The following is a 21,417-nucleotide window of genomic DNA, read 5'->3' on the forward strand; positions in this document are numbered from 1 at the left end:
TTAAAATGGATCACTCTGCAAGTGAAGAACAGCAAACGAGACTCCCATTTCTTTGTGGACAGACACAAAAACACAGCGATGACAGAATGAAAGGCTTTTGTGTATGTAACACCCTAAAATACAAAGATGACAAGAGAAATAAGCAATGGAAGTGAGTATGCTTCTGTCGAGGAGAATGACTAATGAATATGTCATGCGTCCTCCACACTTCCAGCTGAAGTATTGTTGGTGAGGTAATGAAAAGTCTTTAGGCATGTACAGCAAATGGTGTCATCATTGATACTAATATTCCTCTCTATTTCTCAAAAATAATTTTATGTTTTAAGCCACAAAATGAGTTTGCATTCTCATTTCACCCAGCACTTGCCAAGTCTTCACTCCAATTCTTGTCTGTAGAACTGCTAATGTGACAAGTGATTTACCAACAGCTATTTAGAGACAGTCTAAAATTAGCACATCGCTGCCTTGCCCCTCGTAACAAGGCATATGTAAGAAGATCACACTTTGAGACCTGTGATTATTAATTTTCACTTCCAGACGCTCCCTGACACCTCGGAGGGGGATGCATGGCCGCTTCAGAGGAACTGCTGCACTGAGCATGGCTCGCGTTAATTTGGTGTGTGTGTGTCTGATGTCTTGAATGTTCATGCGCCAGTGTGTAACTGTCTTTGCATTCTGGATGCGTGACATATAGGACAGCTTGGACTCCCTGAGGAGATTCCAGCTCTGGTTACCACGCTGACCATGCAACACCGGTCACCTGAAATCCAGCACCTACATCCATCTACCAACAGTCGGCTTCAGTCGTCACTTTCACCACACAGTACACTTTACTATGTATTCTCTGCCTATAGGTGGGAAGCAAAGTTTGCCATTGTGCCACATGATGACTTATCGATAATCATCTATCATCTTCACACATCATGAAAAAATCATACCATTAGTGCAAAAGGAAAAGAAATGCAGTTCACGTACGGCTGAATTTGAGCACACAAGACAAAGCGTGTAACATTTAGAAATCAAATTGTGCATTAAATTTGCAGGCAGCCTATTGAATTGCATGAAACGATTCCCACTTACAGTTTTTTTTTTTCCACCAACTACAATAAGGAAGGTTGTGTTTCCTGTCATGGCTGCCACCGGCTAACCTTTTTCCATTTTTGCCTGATGAGGCTGGCGCTGGCCGAGCCTTTCAGCGGACCCATCTCCTCACTTTCACTGTGCGATGCTGAGACACTCTGGCTCGCTGCCCTGCCAGCCTCCTCCTGCTGCCTCCTCGCTTTGTCTCTGACCGCCCCACCTGCCCCGAGCCCTCACCCCCTACTCCCCCCAAGGAGCTGCAACAGCGCCCCGTCCAACGAAGATGTAAACTAAGCTAGCACAACACCAACACACCCTCCTCCATTATTCATCTGGCCCCTTTAATGAGTTTTCCATTCACCCTCATGCATCTACCACAATTAAAGGAAACAATTATTGTGTTTGATCACTTTAATTTCATTGACATTACGTTGTAGCAAATTGCAGAAATGCTTCTTACCTGCATTTAATGCCTCCCTGTGAGTAATATATCAAAATGAGTGAGGGGGAGCTAAATAATGGAGCAGAAAATGGAACGTGAGGGTGCTTCCTCAGCAAACAGGGTGCACTGAAAACAACAGAATACAAGGCGCTGCATTTGAACTGATTTGTCTTTCACATGCTCATTTATCTCTGGAAACAAATCGTATTTTACTGGAGTTTGCTTACCTCACAAGAACTGTGTCCATCGAAGTGTGCCTGCCATAGTGCAGAATTCCCAGTGGTCTAATCAAATCTTGCGGAAATTAATTTGATAATTAATCCTCCTCTGTGACCCTCTTTTCCTTTTACACTAAAGAGCTGTCTAGGCTTTCACTGGCGTGCCAGGCCAAAAGATCGTGTGTCAATCACACAGATATTATGTTTGTTTACATACTGTGATCATGAAAAGGAGGCCAGCTAAATATTTGATGGCTTCTTCGAGTTACCCAGGAACAGTAACCCTGTGACCCAACACTAGAGTTGGACCTCAGGACTTTCAGTCATTGTTAAACACCTCTACAGGGCACTGGCTCACATTTGTGGGCACATGACTCCGGTTGGCATATAATATAAAGCGCTCTCAGGCTGTGTGCTGTGTCGGACACAGTAACGACTCTCAGCAACTAGTGGTCCTCAGTCTTCTGTATTAAGTCATTCAGCTAGATAGTTCTGCCTGAGTATGTGAGGTGATTTTAAAATGCAACTGTAGGATCCAGAGGACAAAGGTGGGATTTTCAATTACGTTTTCAAAATATAGAATAAGTCTAACTGTCTCCACATCAGCCCTGACCTCACTGTGGCTCTCCGACACACTTGTATACACTTCACACACTTTCCATGTAGCGTCCCACTGGACACAGTTTAACCAAGCATGCATCAGCACTCGTCTGCGCTCTCCATACTGCAGGCGCTGAGCAATACTCGCCGCACTACTCCAGTCAACCCACACGCAGTCGTCCTCCTCCAATCTCAGAGTCGCTACTCTGTGAGCTGAGACAATGTGAAACGTATAGTCCAAACAAAAGCCAAGAGAAAGACAAAGAGCAAGTGGGACGGGAGAGAGCGAGAGAGCCGGAGATGAGACAAATGTCTGCGGCGACATGAAAGGGCAATTAAGCGTTTAGTCATGAAAGAACATTTCATTCTTTCATTGCCTATATTGTGTCACATCAAATATGTCACTTAAAACAAAAATATCTAATCGTTGTCTGATATGTTTTGTCATTTAACCTTGCTCCAAACACTTTCCTTTAGTACGTACCTCAAAATGAGCTACATAAATCTTTTTTTTTTCAAGTTACTGCTCACCTCTTGTAAATCACGTACATACTGAAAACTATTTCCATTAATAAGTGTGGTGTATTTAGAATAAGTGTGTCATCTGTGTGGAGCTGAGAGATTTCATAGAAATTGTTCAATCACGGGAAACATTGCAGGCCCACTGAGATGTGTTCAAATCTTAGAGGCTTCAGAAAATGCTTGATTGCCTTTGAAATTAATATATACCATGACTCTGATGAGGATGATTGCTCATAATTGAATCGCTGGAGCAGCAATCTAATCAGGAACTAACATCGTTTAAATCAAATATGCAACAAAGGCCTGCCTTTATGATCAACACTTGAAAGCCATGTCTGTTATGCATTAAAAGCACATTAATAGGGCATGATAATGCACATATAAGGCTTTATAAAATGTTATAAATGTTTAGAATTAGTTATTACCACTTAAAACAAGATTTATTAAGTATTATAAGTGGTGGACATAATGTATTAAGATAAGCACTTGTAATGCCTCATACGTGGGTTACATGACACATAAAAACAACTCTTATTTAAGCCAGTTTGAAGACAGAAATAAAGAAAGTTGGCTGCAGATTCAGACCTTCTGGAGGAGTAAACACATTGCAGTCATATCCAGTTGTTATCTGATTCAGAGCCATACTAACAGGAGAAGAGCTCAGAGATTACTTTCAAACTTTTGGGGTTAAAGAGCGGATTTATCTTCACCCCTGTTTATCAACGTGACTGCAACAGCAATCCACAGCGGCCACAAGTGACCACCATCATCTGGTGTTGCTTTGTACTGTATTGTCGACTGCTGTGAGTTCAGTGAGAGTTCAGTGATTGACTGACTGACTGACTGACTGGGGAAAATAATCATTCCTGCGAGTAACCCGAATAAACACAAAACATCCCGAGGTCAAACTTACTGTGTTGGTTGTGAATACACCATTAAACAGCCACCACTGCTGATGACAATCTATCAGACATGACTCGTAAATTCACGGATGAGGTCATAACAAATGTCTCGTCGCTTTTAGACATTTTAATCTAGAATTCTGTTGTTTAAACATTGTTGTTGTTGTCATTGTTTAAAAAAAAGCTTTGCAATCTGGCTTTACTGTCAAATAAATTGAGACTGCGCTGATTTGGGTTTGTAAAGAGACTGTTATTTTTTTATTTCAACTTTTATAAAAGGAGTGTAGGTTGGCTGAGCTCTCATGCTCACTCACAGCAACACTGTCTGTTGCACATTCACACCTGTCCTGGGAGATTTACCCAACACTAACTCTGTCTTGTATAATTGGGCACTGTGTTTGTTGTGATGGTGCCACTGTCTATTTTAATTCGAATGTGAAGTTGCGTATTCAGGAAAATACCACACTTGACATCGCTTTGATAATCATTGGCATTTTTTAATTGTCTACACTTTACTCGCAGCCAGGAAGTACAGCTCATATTTCCTCATAAATGTTTGAGTAGATAGTATCACACAATTGCTAACTGCCTCATAAAGTGCTGTTACTTTACTTTTACAGTTTTATGGTGCATTGACATTATAATATCTTATGAATGTGCTTATAATGTATGTGTAGATATGACCTTCATAGCAAGCACGAAAGGTTGTAAAGGTCGTAGCTGCACTACAGCCGCTGAAACATTATGTATATTTATTTTACTAGAATAGAATGAAATAGAGATGAATAGCTTTTAGTATGTTAGTATGTTAATGTCAGTGGTTTTTCTTTTATCATCACCAAAGATTACATGCCTGTACAGTAGCTCTATGATTTGCAAGATCGTGTGTGTTTTGACTGCCTCATGAAGTAAGAACAAGTTTGATATTTATTTAATGATGGTACAACTGTTCTGACCAGGACAGACAATAATGTGACCTGCATGGAGGCATTAAAAGCAGCTTCAGCAGGTAATGCGAGGAGCTGGATTTCCCCATTTACAAGCATCTAATTACCTCCTCGTAGATCCGTTAATACAACATTAGATGTCTCACTCCTGCATTATTCTTTACCCTATCCTTTTCCTTCGTCCTGCTCCCACTGTTTCTTCCACCATATTTCCCCCGGGGTCCCTCTGAAACCCCTAAATAATGCACACCGAGTGAAGGGCTTAAAGGGGCTGTATGATGGATCACTTTCCTCTCTGTGGAGCCGTTGTATTCTTCTTATACTGAAGCTTATTTATCATTGCCATAATGACACTGCTCTCAGGTGAATCTCCAAATATCTATATTAACACCAGACAATCTTTAAAAAGAACCACCTTTTTTTTCTGATCCAGTTTTAATATGTGACATCACAGCCAAAATGGGTCACACGGCTGCTCAGAGACTTTTATTTTTGAAGCTTATTTACAGTCAGGCAAATCAGTAAACTGGCGGTTACAGTGTCATACTCACATTTGTACAGAAGTTCAGTCTGTAATTGGTTATAAGTGTTAAAGCTTGAAAAAGTAACTGCATAAAGGAAGACTAGGTTTTAAGCAGATTTTAAGATTTATAACATGTCGAAACAATGTTTCAGGGTTAGAAAACAATTAGATGAACATGTTGGTCTACATTTTACAATAATAATGCTGAAGATATTAATATAATGAGGTAACAGATCAAAACGTTTCCAACAAACTTTAGAGATGCATTTTTCAACCCTTTATGAGAAAGTTTATGATTATTATTATTATTGATTGATTTAAATAACTTTTTGACCTTGGATAGAAGAGAATACGCCCCTGAGATGAAACTTCTCACCATATTGCCTGAAACAAACGAACAGTATGTCTACATAAAGTCCATTTTAAGGATGAAATGAGACTTTAATGATCCCCATGGGGAGTTTAGCTCAGTGCAGCAGTAAGGAACAAAATACATAAAAACAACAATGAAGATTGTTTAAAACGGTTCAGAGAATAAACTCCTTCCCACCTGGTTGTGAATTCATTTAATTAATTAAATATCAACTCTTCAGAGGCCCAGATATTCGGAATTGACTTTAAAAAATACTTATTTACACCCTCGACCCATGGTCAAGCTTGTGTACCCACCTGGGTGCATGTTAGCACTTAGCCAGAACCAGAGATGAATATTGGGAACAAGAGCAGATTTTGTTGTGTTGTCTTTTTGTTGCAGAATTGCTGACACAACTTGTACCTGCAAATGTGTAATTCACATATTGTTTCATTTATCCACCTGTATAGTGTGGTATTACAAAAACCCAAATGTGGGAGATGCTCTCCACACTCTGCTGCTGTGTTGTCAATTAAGTCTGTTCAAAACAGAGTCATTACACTGTTTCATGTATCAAAATCAATAGCATAAGCAGTTGGATCACAGTTCACCAGCTGGCACATTTCCCGTTCAAATAAACAGCAGGCCTCCACACTATGTTTAACAACTGCTCCGCCATCTTTGGCAGAGTGACATCATCCACAGAAGTAGGTGACAGTGTGTGGAAAGTAACAGATTTCTGCTTGTAGTTGTCACTGCAGCGCTCTTTGTTACACACAGTCAGTCTCTCGAAAAGAAAGGATAATGGAAAAGATTCATTAAAAAGTAGTATTATATATATTTCTGTAGTTGAGAGTCTACAGTCACACAGCTCTTATACTCTGCATTTTGATCTTGATGCCAACATTAACATGTTAACACGCTCACAATGACAGTGCTAACATGCTGGTGTTTAGACCTGGGGAAAACACAAATTACCTTACAGTATAATGTCTTCAGCCTATCAATCCAAATTAGTTTTTCTGTGTGCAGAGCTCAGTAAATCAACTGCAACTACAGTATTCATAATAGCTCTGTGTGCATTTCTGAAAGCAAATGTGCATGTGAGCATTGTGTCTCGCCCATGTGTAGTTATTTTGAGTCCACTGAGAGAAGCAACGTGCACCGTTATCACCTCGGTCATATGTACCAGCACTGCTTTGTTTAAATGAATGAAATATACCCTTAAGAATGACTCTGTAAAAAAAAAAAAGACGAGTCACTGTTCAACAGATGTGCTCTATATGAATGCATAGAGTGAGTCACTACGCGCCATTAATGTTAAAACAGTCGGCTGCTGCTGCTGCCGCTGCTCTCCCATCAGCGGTCAATTATAGTGAGGACAGTCATCCATCACTGAGGTAATGTGGTCTCCAGAAAGAGAACAGAGAGAGCAGCAACCACCCCGCAGTTTAACAGAGTGTGTTTACCGTGAGTCAGACAATCATTTTCTAAGTTCAGAGTGATAAATGTGAGGACTTGGATTGCTTTTTTTGAGTTTATATGAAGAGGTTTATGGTTCATTAGCTGTTCGCTTTGCCTCCTAATCAAGAGACTCTGTTTATAGACTGTCAGGTTTGTGTCACCTGAAGTGATTTGCCACAGGTATGGCAGATGCACATCAAAGCACATCACATCATTCTAGTAAAGTTGGGTCATGATCCTGAGTGATGAACTCGCTGAACCACATGAGGCCTCGGTACTTAGTATGGGCTGACCCCTGGTGGCTAAAGAGTGTCAGGTTTCAACCATTCCTTAAGTCTTTATTCGAGTTCACTCGATCATCTGATTAGTTTTATTGTGAAGCTCATTACTGTATTTAATCTTTTAAAAATGTTTTGGCCGGTCCAACCCATGTTACCTGCCTTTTAGCAAAGAAAAATGCATGGTAGAACTTTAACATTAAGCCAATGAATCATTTAATCGATCAAAAGAAATCTAATTGACAACTATTTTGACAGTTGATTAATCGTTATAGTCATTTTAAAGCAAAGATGTCCAAAAGATGTCCTGCTCCTACTTCTTAGATGTAAGGATATGCTGATTTTCTTGTGAGTGTGAAAGTCTTTGAGTTTTGCACTTTTTTTGGACATAAGTAGCACTTTGAAGATGTCACTTTGTGATGAGCATCCATACATTCTCTAAACAACGTCTTATTAATACATAATTGTAGACTTTATTTGATCCTATAAAGTAGTGTCGCAGCATCATAGAGACAGACTGCTGCCTGTAGTATTCCCAGCCTTTTAGAGGAGACATGACTACTGACATAGTTTTTACTATACAGTTAGAGGTTAATTTGTGTCAGGGTTTTGGCCACCATCATTTAAAAAAAAAATTATCAAATCACTTAAAGCTGGTATTCATCAGAGGTACATAAACATTTGTGAGTTTATCCAGCCTGTCTTGATGTCAGTAGACAGTTGGTCAGGCAGAAACCACAGTTAAATTCAGAAATACTCTTTCTTCATACTGGTTTATAGGTCTACTCTTTGCGGACAACCTAGTTTAGCTTATCCTGATGTTGCTTCAGGCTCATCTTCCCACTTAGTTTCCTCGTCTGACCCCTTGTCTTCAAGAGATTACTTTACAGTCAGCCTCAAGTGTTCCTTTACAAACCTTATTCTCTGTGTGCGTCACTCATTAGGTTCTGTTGCATTGTGTAGGATCTGTGTGAGGACACACTATCCTCAATAAAGGACATTTTAGTGTCAGAGACCATTCATTTTTACCAGGACACTGTTCACTTCTGAAAACACCACAGCCTGAGGCTGGAGTCTAGTGTGTCAGCCCCTGGACTGACATCATCCAGTAAAACATGCAGGCTCTCCTTCACTATGTGTCCACTGGGCTCCATCATACGGTCTATGCAGGCCAATGTGGTGCTGGAGGACAAAGAAAATGGCCCCAAAATGTTCTCGAAGAGAGAAGGCTGTGCCTGCCAAGGTGACTCTATCCGGAGTGTGAAATGAAATGTTCTGATAAAGTCTATGTGTTACGGCTCAGCGATATGCAGCGCTGTATCAACAATACTGAACTGTAAATACGTGACCCTCTGAGATTATCAGCAGTTGTGTTTGCTGATCCACATTTTTGGTTTTTCCACTCTCTGCTGGAAAGTGGAGCAGAACAAAAAATATACTTCAGTCCCCACAGAGTACCTCAGCTACAGAGGGCTTTTCAAGTACATCTGTACTGTGGCCAGCTCACTGAAATGAACCACATTGTTAAAGCCATTCTTGCACCCTGGTTTAACCTGATGATGAAGTTGTTCTTTTATTCCCAATAATGATTAATTTGTGGGGGGAAAAAAGACTGTCAGAGCCTGTGAATTTCAGCCTCTTGATTGTTTCTCTTGAATATTACTTAAATGTACGTCTTATGTGTTCAACGCACATATCTACTGCACATGCAAGAAAGTCCCTGTTTATTATACAGGTGCTACTACCTGCTATCAGTAAAACACAAACAGGAGTATATGCAAAATAAATTAATGTGGTTTGTGGTCAGACGCAGACAGAATAATTAAATGATTAACTTAACTCTGTTATTGTACATTACAGTAGTATGAGTAAAAAGTCAGCAGTCTGTACCAGCGAACACTGAGCTCATCATTCAGTAAATCTTAATGCGTCACATTTAATATCTGAATGAGTCAACAGGTTCACAAGAAAAAACGCCTTTCTCTTCCCTGGAAGTACAACTAAGACTACTGTGCATATGGAACTGCTCTTTCACCACATGGGTGTCAGCGGAAACGCTCAAACACACTTCTTGTAATGACATTTAAAATGCATCTCCAGTAATATTGCCACATAATGGCAATATTTCACACACAATGAGTAATACGTTTTTGTTTTTTTAATTACCATCCAAATGACAGAAAACTGAACTGAAAACATATAAATGTCTACTTATCTTTTAAACCAATCACGCTTGACATTAGATTAGTTTAAACTTTGAATTTGCAAACACTACAAACCCATCATATCTGTGTCATTCATGTTAACAGGTCCATGGATGTCCAAATCATTCCCAAAAGCAGGCTATTTATTGTTTCTTCATTACCTGAAGAAAACACAACATCTAATGTAAAATAGAGTACATGTTCAAATGAGTGAAGAATATAGTTATTTATATATTTAAAATATTATATGTACATTGCTATTATTGTCAGAAATTCTGCAGTCTCCTCAGAGCATATCTGTTTTTGTTTTTACCCTGTCCTCACCAAAACTGCGAAAGACTGATCAAATAATGAGGCCTTTTAGATTCACTCCAAAGCATTTTAAGACAAACATATAAGTGGACATATTTTTATGGCATCGCAGTTTAAATTCATATTAACTTATTCTATTTTTATTTCTCACCTTTAAGACATTTTTCATTGACATTTTTTATCGCCTGTTTCCTTTTCTCTTTCAGTGCAGTTATCGCACAAACAATAGGCACTGAGACAAAGAAATCCTGTTTAGCATCTGATCAGAAGTGCATAAAGCAGTAAAGTGCTGAGTGACGTACAGGTATATCTAAACAAACAGTGACGGTAGATACCCTAAGATATATGCACAGTATAATCCTATTGACCTGCCGAACATGGTGTCATTTTTGCATGTACTAAACTGTACAAGGCCCTCCTCCTGTGAGTCTTTTGGCCTCTTTAATTTTTCACAACTTTATAGGAAGTACACCATCTGCATAGAGTACAATGGATGGAGTCTTGCATAACTAAAAAATGACTTGTTTCCCAACTTCCTCTGTGCTGTCACCCACATTTCTGGAGTTCATTTCATATTTTCTGCATTAACAAAACAAGCTACCTATAGGGAAAAGCTGAGGGATAGGGTAAATAGTAGGAGCCAGTTTCTGGAGAATAGAGAACAAAACACATTTGAGTAGAATATAAGACTTTACTGTCAGACGTCAATGAAATGAAAATATATTTGTACTCTTACACAATTTTGACACGAACCTGTATTTTCACATGTTCTGAGGATGTGTGAAGAGTTTATAACAACATAAACACAGAAAAATAAATATGAAATACAACTTGATCTTACAGGTCACTTTTAAACCTACAGTTATGACTCATGTTTACGCAGTTCACAGTAAAAAAAACAAAACAAAAAACAAAACAAAACACAATGTCGATGAAACTTAATGGCTTTTTCCTGAATGACGGGTATTCAGGCATCATCGAGCGCCTCACAAACTACTCAGCCCATGAGACCAGCATGTGACTACACTCTAGTTTCCTGTCCCTGGTAACGCAAAACTCTTGGAGAGGAGCGGGGATATCGAGCATCAAGTCTCGTCTTGTGACTCTAAGTAAATTGGCTTGGCCTGCTTCCTCAGGCGCTGCTGTGTTCGCAGCTTCCTGCCTTTCTGAGTCGCCAGTCCCAGTGGTGGTAGGTAGGTCTACGGGGATGTTCAGAGAAACAAAACATGTGAATAAAAGTTGTCAACAACACAGAGAAAAACAATCTAATCTGTATAAATTACGGTTATTACTTACAGCCCTTGGATACGGGTTCCTGTAATGCAGACCTGTGAAAAAAATTAATGACAATGTTGATAGCTGACATTGTGTAAAAACTTCTTCCAGCAGTTTATATTCACTTTGATTGCATGTTTTTATTAGATTTTTTTAGATAGATTTAATTCTTGCTCATTTCTGCGCCACAACACAACAAACCAATAGTGGATAGTGGATGAAAGGATCATGTCTTGTCTTTATTTGTAGATTTTTGATTTACATGAATAATTGTGGCGACGAAACACCAGATTATGACGAAACTCTAGGATGCATATTTCACACCTAAAAAACTGTTTACTATGAAGCACTTTAAAAACTATTAAGACTCCGTACAAACCCTGCTCTTTGCTTGCAACTAAAATACGGTTTTATATTAGAAAAACAAAAAACAAAGCATACAAGAACATAATACTTTACTGAAGTTATGTGTGCTATTCATAACATCCAGTTTTCTAATTATCTTTCGGTAACTGATGATAATATAAACCCTGCTCATGCTGATGGTTCTGCTTTTACTGCGGATAAAACAGATAATTCTTTGGCAAGCCGCTCAGTCAGTGTTTACTCGTCATCTTACTCATGCTGAAACACTGAAGAGCATCAGCTGACCTTGTTTAGTCACTCTGTTACAAATACTGTGGAAATCCAGTATCTATCACATCATTTTACAGCCTTACTGTCTCGTAACTGTGGTCCTCATCCAAATTGGATAAGAATAAGTCAAGACTTATGTAAGGAAACCTGTGGCATCCCTCTTACCTATTTCTATCCGAGCTTCACATTCTTCTATACACCTCTTTATCGATTCTTGATCTGTGAGCTGAGAAGAAGCAAACAGAAGAAAGGATTAGTCATATATAGCTATAAAAACAACTTTTTTTTCATTACACTGAGCAAGAAATATATTGTTGTTCACACCTGCTGGTTCTGTCTGAAGAGAGTGCGGGCCTCCTGAAGTATGTACTTTCTCTCGGTCTCTGTTTCACTTGTTACCCCACTCTGTGCCTGCCAGGTTCGGGCAATGCGAAACACCCGCGTGTACAGCGACAACACCGTCCTGCGAGTGGAGGCCGTCATTGGGGCTCCGAAACTGGTTTAACTTCTCAAAAAGAAAAGAAAAGAAAAAAAAACACGTTTTAAATTGGATGGAAGAGAATAATGTCACAACAAACCATGTTCACACAGTGTACAATGCTCAATTCCTGATAAATTATATATATATATATATATATATATATATATATATATATATGTGTATATATATATATATATATATATATATACACATATACATATACACACACATACACACGCACACATTTTTTTTAACACAGTGCTTTATGTGATTAAAATGATGATTACATCTTCTTCCACTAGCCTTGTTAATTCATCAGTCTGTACCTAAGGACACTGCATTACACAACAGACCCCTACTGTGATACTAATTAACCTGGAAATAGCTTTCATGAATGACAAAGTAACCGGAGAATAGAAAAAAAACCTTTCTAGTGTTCCCAGAGTCTAATTAATCTGGTATGGTGCTCTAAAGTTCCCATTAATTATTGTGAAAACAGCATACTAAATGTGGGAGTGTCATTATTTGCCAAGAGACAGCGACACTAACCAGTACTATTCTGGGATTAAACCAAAACGTTTGTGGTGATTTGATTGGACAAAACCTTTTTTTAAAAAAATTTGTATACACAATGTGAGCAAAAGAATCAATAAAATGACAAAGATTTCCTACAAAAATAGTTAATAATGTAAGACCTGCCTTAATTGGAGATGCATCTTGCATGCAGCTGTGCAAATTTCCCAACAAATATGCGATTTATTTAAATGATCAAGCCCTGTTGACAAGCAATCACCTGGGACCTTGAAGCAAATTGTTATCAAATCGTTCCCATCATTCAAACACTAGATGTCGCTAAAACCAACACAGGGTTTTTATCCAAACAAGCCTTAAGTAACAGTTACATGACTTGACTAAGGTATTAATCCAATGTACCGATAACGTGTTCCGATTACAGGAAGTCTTCTAATAAGTATAATTCTATTAGCGCCTTTGAATTGATCCTTGTTTCCCAAACAGAGAGCATGAGGCAACACTTCATCACTTGTCAACATGAAGCTAGCTCTGCTTGAGCTTTCTCCAGACAGCTCTAACAATGTAGCCCTGCCTGCTGTTATAGAAAGGCGTTTACTGTCGAGTCGAGTCCCATTTAAATTAACAACTTACATTAGCGTTGTCGCTCATCATGTTTGACAATTCACGTTAATACTGCACAACTTGACCTACCGACTGTGTCTGAGGGTAGCTTGTCAGGAGCTTGCTAGGACAGCAGAAACACACTGTCGCCTGATGATGACGTGTTTCCCAACCTGGCTTCTAAACGGGGAAGTCGCGAAGAAGAAATGAAAAAAGACACATTTTAACGTGTGTCTCATTTTCGTTGTTCACAAAGTTGGAGATGATTATCTATATAAACTGGAAGCAACATTATTGTAATAAAATGTTTATTACTACAATTATAAGGCATTTCGGATAAGTTATAATGGGTTTTGACACATTTTCCAGCATTCAGTATTATTATTATAGTTGCCTCTGTAACATGCAATTAAAAACATATGCGTCTGTATTTTTTTCACAGTTACATATGCATTTGGATGACAGTTTGTTTTCGGAAGCACAGAATTGTGTTACAATTAAAAGATTTATAGTGTCGATGCCATCGCTGAGAGGAGGATCAGCTGTTGGTTGCTTGTAAGCAGAGAGGAAGTGATGCAGGAAAATGCCCACAATGTAGCTACACTCAATGACTAAAAGGGGGAAGCACAAAGAAATTGGCTGCTTTAGTCCGAGATGGTCTTTTAACTCACTCCAAAGAGTGAGCATAATTGAAAACGGATTCAAAGGCACACGCTGGTTGCCAGCTCTTTACTTATTTCCATTCAAAAAGCGGAATATAATTCGATATTGATGTGGAAGTTTTTGTCAGCTGGCGGCTAACCAGTTAGCCATAGCAATCTGAGTTAACGCGACGAGTTTGCCTCAGTTCGTTTCTGATCGTATACCGAAACCCTGGCCAACTTACCTACTGCTCAATTTGTGCTGGCATTCCCGACGTGATGTACATCCAATTTCACACGATAGAATTTCCCAAAAAGGTAAGTTTCTCTCCGGGGATAATTGTGGTGTTTCTCGGTGTCTTAATCGAAAGACCTAGCTTAGCCGATAGCTAACTTTTAGTTAACCGAGCTGATGCTAGCTAGCTATGGCGACGTCGTCAGGGCCAGGCATTTCTAATGTAAATGTCCCGGCGGCGGTGATGCCTCGTTGATCGATAACTGCCTCGTAACAGGCACTAAATGAAATAGTAAATGGTTAAATTTGCCAGGTGTTAATTGACATCGAAACGCTGTTTACGTGACATTTTTGGGTGGTGTGCGTGTCCTGTTAAGCTCACTTGATCCTGTTTGTGCTCGCCACTTCCCAATGAACATAAGTTGGTAAAGAAACATAACGTTAATGTCTGTTAACGTTACTTAACATTAGCGACGTAATTTAACTGAGGATGTGCTTTGACAACAGTGTTGGCAGATATCAAGCGGTTGTTTTCTAGCTCAAGTTTGTTATCTGGTAGTTTTAGCACTATTAATCTCCTTTAGTTAAAGTAATTGCTGTATACTGAATTGTTCGGCTAACCCTGCAGCTAGCTTGTTGAGGATGATCATAAAGATTGATTAATAAGCAGACCTGTACACGTCCATCAGATGTTCAGTAGAGTCTAGCCTGGATGGGCTAGTTAGACATTTGCCCCAACATGTCCAGTGCGGTGATCAGTACAGTTTTTATTGGCTCTGATGATGAATATATACACGTATACACTTGTGTTGGCTAATGTGAGACCAAGAATCCTTAACTGATCACAACAGAAAGTAAGAGTTTGTGTCAGAAGTAAGTTGTGGCTTTGTCCATGAGGCTTGAATTCACAACAAAGCGTAGCTGTGCCCCTGTGAGGGGTCTGTCACCGGACACCCATCAGAGTTTTTAACCCCAGAACCACACATTTAAAGTCTTGTCCACACTGTACAGTACATTTTTCGTACAAAATGTTCTTTGTAGCTATTTATCAGTAGTTGGATGATGCTGCAATGATGCTGGAGAACAGTTTTAATTACACATTCATTGCATGTTGACAAAAATAGACCTGCAGGTTTGGGTATGATGAGCTATCGCTTTCTGCTTATGATGACAAGATAATGTGTCTTTTCAGCATTGCGGATGTCAAGGTCATAATGATGGAGCAGAATAGGAAGACACTTTGGTCTGTGGCCAATGTCATCTGAGGGACTGTCTGTAAGTAATTCCCCTGACCAGCGATTTTATTAGTCATTTAACACTTGACGGAGTCGTGCATTTTATGTGCGGATGTGACGGAGGAATGATTAATCGCAAAAATGAAATAAGGCATTTTGAAATTAATTGGATAATAAAAAAAGAGATAATGCTTTTATTTGTGTTGCATTAGTTTGATTGTCGCAGTTCAGTCAGTAATCAGATGAAAGCCTGTCTTGCTTTTTGCATGCTCTGCACATATGTTTTTATCCTCATTATTAGATATTTTACTTCCCAGTCACATGTAAGAGTTCCCTACAGCGATGTTCCTTATGAGCTGGACATCCTTTATCTTTTCCATTTGTTTATGTCCTTTCTCAGACACATCTGTAAAGGGGCACGGATGTCCAAGTAATGATGTTTCTCTTAGTTTTTCTTCATTTCAAAAGAGGAAAGTGTTTTACATTGACTTCTTTTAATCAAAGACTGGAAACAATCATGCTGAAGTAAATTACACATTATGACTGGCACTGAAAACTGGAATATCTTTTCTGTGTCATTTTTCAGCTCAGTAACTTCACAGTGTCAGTCCATGGTTGCTATTTTAGCAAATTAATCATGTTTTTTATCACATTGTTTTCATCTGTTCCCTCCTGTCAAATGTCTGACAATATATTTTAACTCCTGATACCAAGCAAAGGTAAACACACGTTTCACAAGCTATTTATTCCGATAGAGTAAAGGGTTATCACGAAATTAAATGTGACAGGATGAAGCTAAAGGGAGTAAAGAAAACTAAAGGTTATGTTGTGGCTCTCTGAAAAACAAAAGCAGTTCTACCAAAGTAGGGTAGTTATTACCAGGCATGTCTTTCTTGATTTATTTGTAAAGGTTTCTATAATCATCGGCCCTGTGTGTATGTATTCAAACAAGCTGTTTTTTTTCTCTCCCCTCACTTTTTTAAGGGTTTTGAAGTCTGGCAGTGCAAGACCTGGACCGTGGCGGCTTTGGCACAGGTGGCTTAACTTATTGACACTCAGTGTTAAAAAAAGAATCCCAGATTTTCTTCTACTAACAGCCAGACAAATGAAGATCTTTTAATGTGAGCTCCAATCCATGCAGATTTAACATTTTAAAAATTGTATTCCACCTCAGGCCTGAGGGTATGTTGAGACGTCTCGCCAGGTCACAGCAGAGGCGTCTAGGCGGATCGGACGGGGACTGAAGGTGTGGAGGAAAGACAGGGGAGGGACCAGGGAGAGCGACATGGGCCAGTGTGTCACCAAGTGTAAGAATCCAACGTCCTCACTCGGCAGCAAGAGTGGAGACAAGGAGAGCGGCTCCAAGTCCCACCACAAAAAAGGAGGCAGTGCTGGTGGCTGTGGGGGCCACAAGGACGAGCCCAGCGCCCCGTGTAGCAAAGCCACCAGCGAGCTGTCGAATGGCACCAAGCCGTTGGAGGTTACAGTGGAGACACCGGTCATCCCTGCACTGATGGGGGAACCGCGCAAGGACGAGTGTCTGGATGGAGATGGGCTGTCCATGCTGCGCATTGATGAGCTGTTCTGCTGCTACAAAGATGAACACGAAGACGCCATCTTGGAGGAAGGCATGGAGAGGTTTTGTAATGACCTGTGTGTGGACCCGGCAGAGTTTCGTGTGCTTGTTCTTGCCTGGAAGTTTCAAGCAGCTACCATGTGCAAGTTTACAAGGTAAGGTGGAGTTTTTGGGAACTGGGGTGTGTTGTCTGCCGTTTGTTGATCAGGATAAACAAGCGAAACTACTGCAAGGTGGTACGCTACAGCATGTAATCTGAGTTGACCATAGTTTCATTAGTGCCTCCCCTGATTTAATTACCCAGTAAGTGCTACCACTCATGGAACACAGACTACTTAAAGTCACTCGCATAACACATCAAATTTATTTTGGTATTATATTTGTCAATCCTCGCTGGGGCCTGTTCCAGCAAATTAGCTCAGGTTCTTGAAACATTCTGTCAGGTTTCCTGGAACCTGAGATATATCTAGTGAATCAGCCCACATTTCCCACCAGTTTTGAGTGGAACCATTGTGATCAAGGATGTGTCATTAACAGCCAACATTACACAATGTACAACAGCCTGGATAATATGACACACCCGGGTAGCATATCAGGTCCAGGTAAACCTTCTATCTTTTTCATAAACCAGAGGAGAACATATGGAAAAGGGGGTGAGAGTGTCCTGGTGGTTCATTTCCTTGTTGCATCCCCTACATGTCTCTTTTCTCCTGTTTTCTGTTTTTACCATCGCTGTCAGTCTATCCAATGAAGGTGAGAATCTTGCCAAAAAAAAAAAAAATCCCCTCCTCAAAACTTTAACATTATGTCATGTTTAAAGACCTGGAAACCTGCTCCATGACACTCATCCTTCTGTTCCCTGTAACATGTTGCCTGAAGTGAAAGCATTACCCAAGATTTCCCAAGTGAAACTGAGACTGAGGCCAATCAAGGCATTTTTTGATTAATTGGTTACAGCCTGATCCATGTCAGACCCTTTTGTTTATTGTAACACCCTTCACTCAGTGCACACCAGCTACAAAAACTCCTCAGTGCACTTCAGGTTTCAATGCGAGTGACATCGAACTGGAACGCCACACCTCTAAAGTGTTGCCTTTGGCTGAGCTGTGATTGAATTTGAGTATCTTGTTCATGCATGGGATTAACCGAGGCACTCCAAACAATGCAATGTTTGAATGCAAAGGTATTTGCCAGAAACACAATTCTAAAGTACACTGGCATAATTCCTTTTATTATAGGCAGTGTACCGGCAACCCCCTGCATGTTGTAAAGACGGACTGATGGCACATGACCAGCGCTATGTACAATTGCAAGCCAGTGAGAATGTCACCTCTGTTACTGACCAGGCTGCTAGCGAAAAAGTGAAACATCAGGACATCATTAGAAAATGTGGTGTAATTTTTGAATTGGCCAAAACAAGAAAGCTTATTTTAAGTGCAATTAATGGCACTTACCTTTTTTTTTATCAAATATATTTATTTATATTTATAATATTTTGTCTTTATTGATCATATGTTTTCAGACAGTTATTCCCTTAAGTACTGCTTACTAAATACCATCCACCACTAATAACTGGCTTGATGTCTTACAACTGAACCTCTAGCCACAGAAGCAACTTCCCGCCTGTTCAACCTTCTAGTCTAGTCTAGTCTGGGCCATTGTTCCCACCCCTCAGACACTCAGCTGCCCAACTAAACACACACAAACACACATTCACACGCACCTGTTTCCCACTGTCAGGTAAGGGGGGCACACAGGAAATGGATCCTGCTGTGCACTCCCACTCTGCAGCCGGTGTCGGAGATGAATAGGGCTGCCCGCTGGCTGGGTCGCTTGTCACTGCTCCCACTCTCTGATTTTTAACTCAGCACTTTTCTCTCCAGTGGCTTTGGACAACACCACACTCTGGTTACCAACATGTTTCATTGTCACCTGATGCTTACTGAAGCTGTTTATATTACATTTGACTTTGAAAGCCTATTATGTTGTATATCTGCCCGGGTTGAGGCCCAAAGCACTGAAGTGAAATGATGTTTGTCAACGTCTCATTGACAGAATGAACACTTTTAAGTGCAATTTTAAAATGTATACCCTAAAGGGTAGTTGTGGTATTTTTAAACCCAGTCCCTATAGTTACATGTTTTGGTGTGTAAATCATGCATACTTTACAAACAATAGGGATCCAGTAGATCGCCTCAACGGGCAGGACCGATACAGCTGCAATTGGTGCATTGGGGCAACTCACATTACAGAAACAATTCCTATTGGATTGACTGTTTTGTTAAAGAGGAAGATCCTTCTTGTAACCAGATTAATTTAATCTGATGTCCGGTTCTGTTTACTTTGTGCCACCAGGAAGGAGTTTGTCGAGGGCTGCAAGGCCATCCAGGCTGACAGCCTCGAGGGTATCTGCTCACGTTTCCCCTGCATGCTGGTGGACGCCAAGGGAGAGGAGAACTTCAAGGACTTGTACCGCTTCACCTTCCAGTTTGGCCTGGATGCTGACGAGGGCCAGCGCTCGTTGCAGCGCGAAATCGCCATCGCCCTATGGCGCCTGGTTTTCACACAGGACATGCCTGCGATCTTGGAGCACTGGCTGGACTTCCTAGCGGAGAACCCCTCAGGTATTAGGGGCATCTCAAGGGACACGTGGAACATGTTCCTCAACTTCACCCAGGCGATCGGGCCTGACCTGAGCAACTATAGTGAGGACGAGGCGTGGCCCAGCCTCTTCGACACCTTTGTGGAGTGGGAGCTGGAGCGCAGGAAAAAAGAGGAGGAACAGGCACTGATGGCGAAGGAGGAAGAGGGGAGGTGTACTGAGACAGAGTGTTCTCCCAACACAGACAGACTTGAAACCGAGGGAAGCCGCGGCTCACAGACGTGGGGGGGCCACTGACCGGGAAACAAGAAATATTTGAAAGGAAGGAAAGGATATGACCTGCGCGTGAACTGTACATCTGTGAATCATTGGATGAATATTAGTATTACCATTACGGCTGTTCATTTCGCTCTCCTTTTCTGTTGGGGTGGGATTCCTGCTTCGCGACCTTATTTTTTTGGTTTCTGAAAGGGCTCTAAGAACCATTATGTTTTAAGCACTTCTATTTAAGTTATTGTTTTACTTTTTCTCTCCTCCCATGAGTGTTTTTTTAGTAATTGGACGTGTGGTCCATTTTAACCTGCACCTACCTACCATAACCCAGCAGATATAGCTCAGTAAAAGGCTTGGTTTTAAAAACGGGCAACAGAAAGCCATAACATTTACCCACAATTATCACATAGACAGTGTTTATTTTTGGCCTGGTAATATTGCTGATGTGTTTTTTTTGTACAAGGAAATAATTAATAATGAAGAAGGGAAAAATTAGGCAACTGGTCTACAAATATCTCCTTACTACCAAAACACAAGATTTACCATAAGGGTCATGGTCAGTGAAATCATCTTTATTGGACTAATCTAGTTAGATTGTATGCTTTTATCTTGCAGTGCTGTGAGGATAAATTGGTTGCACTTGTATTGCCTTCACAAGTGTCTGCCTGCAATTACATGGCAGACAGTAATGGATTATAATTCTGCCACAAGGGCATTTTATTTTTTAAAAACAATGCAAAGTTGTAACATCTATTTGAAAATCCAACTTGGTTTCCACAGTAACGGGCCCCCCTCTCTTCTGCATTAAGTTTTCTTTTTTTTTTTTTTGAGTGCTACCAGTGCAGTTAGCGGCTTAGCTTGTTTAAGCAGCTGGCTGTGCTCCCCTTTTGAACTCCAGCATGTACCATTTTGATGTCCACCTATTTTCAAGAAGCAGTTAAGTGTATACAACACAATGATGCTGGCTTTTTTTTTTTTTTTAATCAGATTCTTCTAATTTTGGGGAAGTCTGTAAACACAACAAATTGGTCTAGGTAGGTCTTGGTCATTTCTCGACAGAAGATTCGACAGAACTTTCGCGCACACTTCACAAACAACGTCGACTGCTGCTGGTGATGGTTGTAACGGAATGCACAATGAAAAACAATGGCATGCTTAGTGGCTATACTCGCAGTGCTTTGCAGAGAGATTGATGTCAACCACATTATTTCCATTTTAAAACTTTTTCCAAGCTGTAGATTGATCTCAAGTATAGCCTAGGTGTGTTTTGGGATAAGTGGATGAGCGTCAACTTGGCATTCTGGCTAATCAGGAGTCTGTGATATGGGTCCAGTGTGGTAAGAGGGTGGCCATCACCTGAGCTGTTTGGTTTACATCTACAATGGTTTTATTTCAGACCCCGTTGTCCTTTTTTATATAAAATGTATGGATTTATAATAAATAAAAACAGTGTTGAACTTTTGACTGTTGACCATGAAAATCTGT

General features: G+C 40.2%; 2 protein-coding genes across 11 annotated transcripts in view; one reads left to right on the top strand and one right to left on the bottom strand.

Annotated features, from left to right (window-relative positions):
• Positions 1-21,403, top strand: part of dcun1d3 (defective in cullin neddylation 1 domain containing 3) — a 65,933-nt gene extending 44,530 nt beyond the window's left edge. For 2 of the 4 annotated variants that reach the window (XM_037081843.1, XM_037081842.1), the window contains exons 4-7: positions 15,439-15,521; positions 16,466-16,516; positions 16,656-17,212; positions 19,413-21,401. In XM_037081843.1, coding sequence (XP_036937738.1) covers positions 16,767-17,212; positions 19,413-19,956 — 990 coding nt within the window. In that variant the 5' untranslated portion in view covers positions 15,439-15,521; positions 16,466-16,516; positions 16,656-16,766 and the 3' untranslated portion in view covers positions 19,957-21,401. Of the gene's footprint in view, positions 1-13,741; positions 14,330-15,438; positions 15,522-16,465; positions 16,517-16,655; positions 17,213-19,412 lie in introns of those variants that run through there. The other 2 variants (XM_037081840.1, XM_037081841.1) reach the window with 2 other exon arrangements.
• On the bottom strand, positions 10,516-15,234 carry lyrm1 (LYR motif containing 1). 7 transcript variants are annotated; one of them, XM_037081848.1, is made up of 6 exons: positions 14,919-15,230; positions 13,461-13,550; positions 12,080-12,263; positions 11,921-11,981; positions 11,141-11,172; positions 10,516-11,043 (listed from the first exon to the last, which is right to left on the bottom strand). In XM_037081848.1, exons 3-6 carry the CDS (start codon positions 12,236-12,238, stop codon positions 10,930-10,932), a joined length of 366 nt encoding a protein of 121 aa, XP_036937743.1. In that variant the 5' UTR covers positions 12,239-12,263; positions 13,461-13,550; positions 14,919-15,230; the 3' UTR covers positions 10,516-10,929. The 7 variants fall into 7 exon arrangements, with proteins under 7 accessions (XP_036937743.1, XP_036937740.1, XP_036937741.1 ...); XM_037081845.1 differs by having other exon boundaries at positions 12,080-12,260; positions 14,919-15,223; XM_037081846.1 differs by lacking the exon at positions 14,919-15,230 and adding an exon at positions 14,257-14,815.
• Positions 21,404-21,417: the final 14 nt, after the last annotated feature.

This window comes from Acanthopagrus latus, chromosome 20, assembly GCF_904848185.1.
Source record: "Acanthopagrus latus isolate v.2019 chromosome 20, fAcaLat1.1, whole genome shotgun sequence".
Lineage (NCBI taxonomy): Eukaryota > Metazoa > Chordata > Actinopteri > Spariformes > Sparidae > Acanthopagrus > Acanthopagrus latus.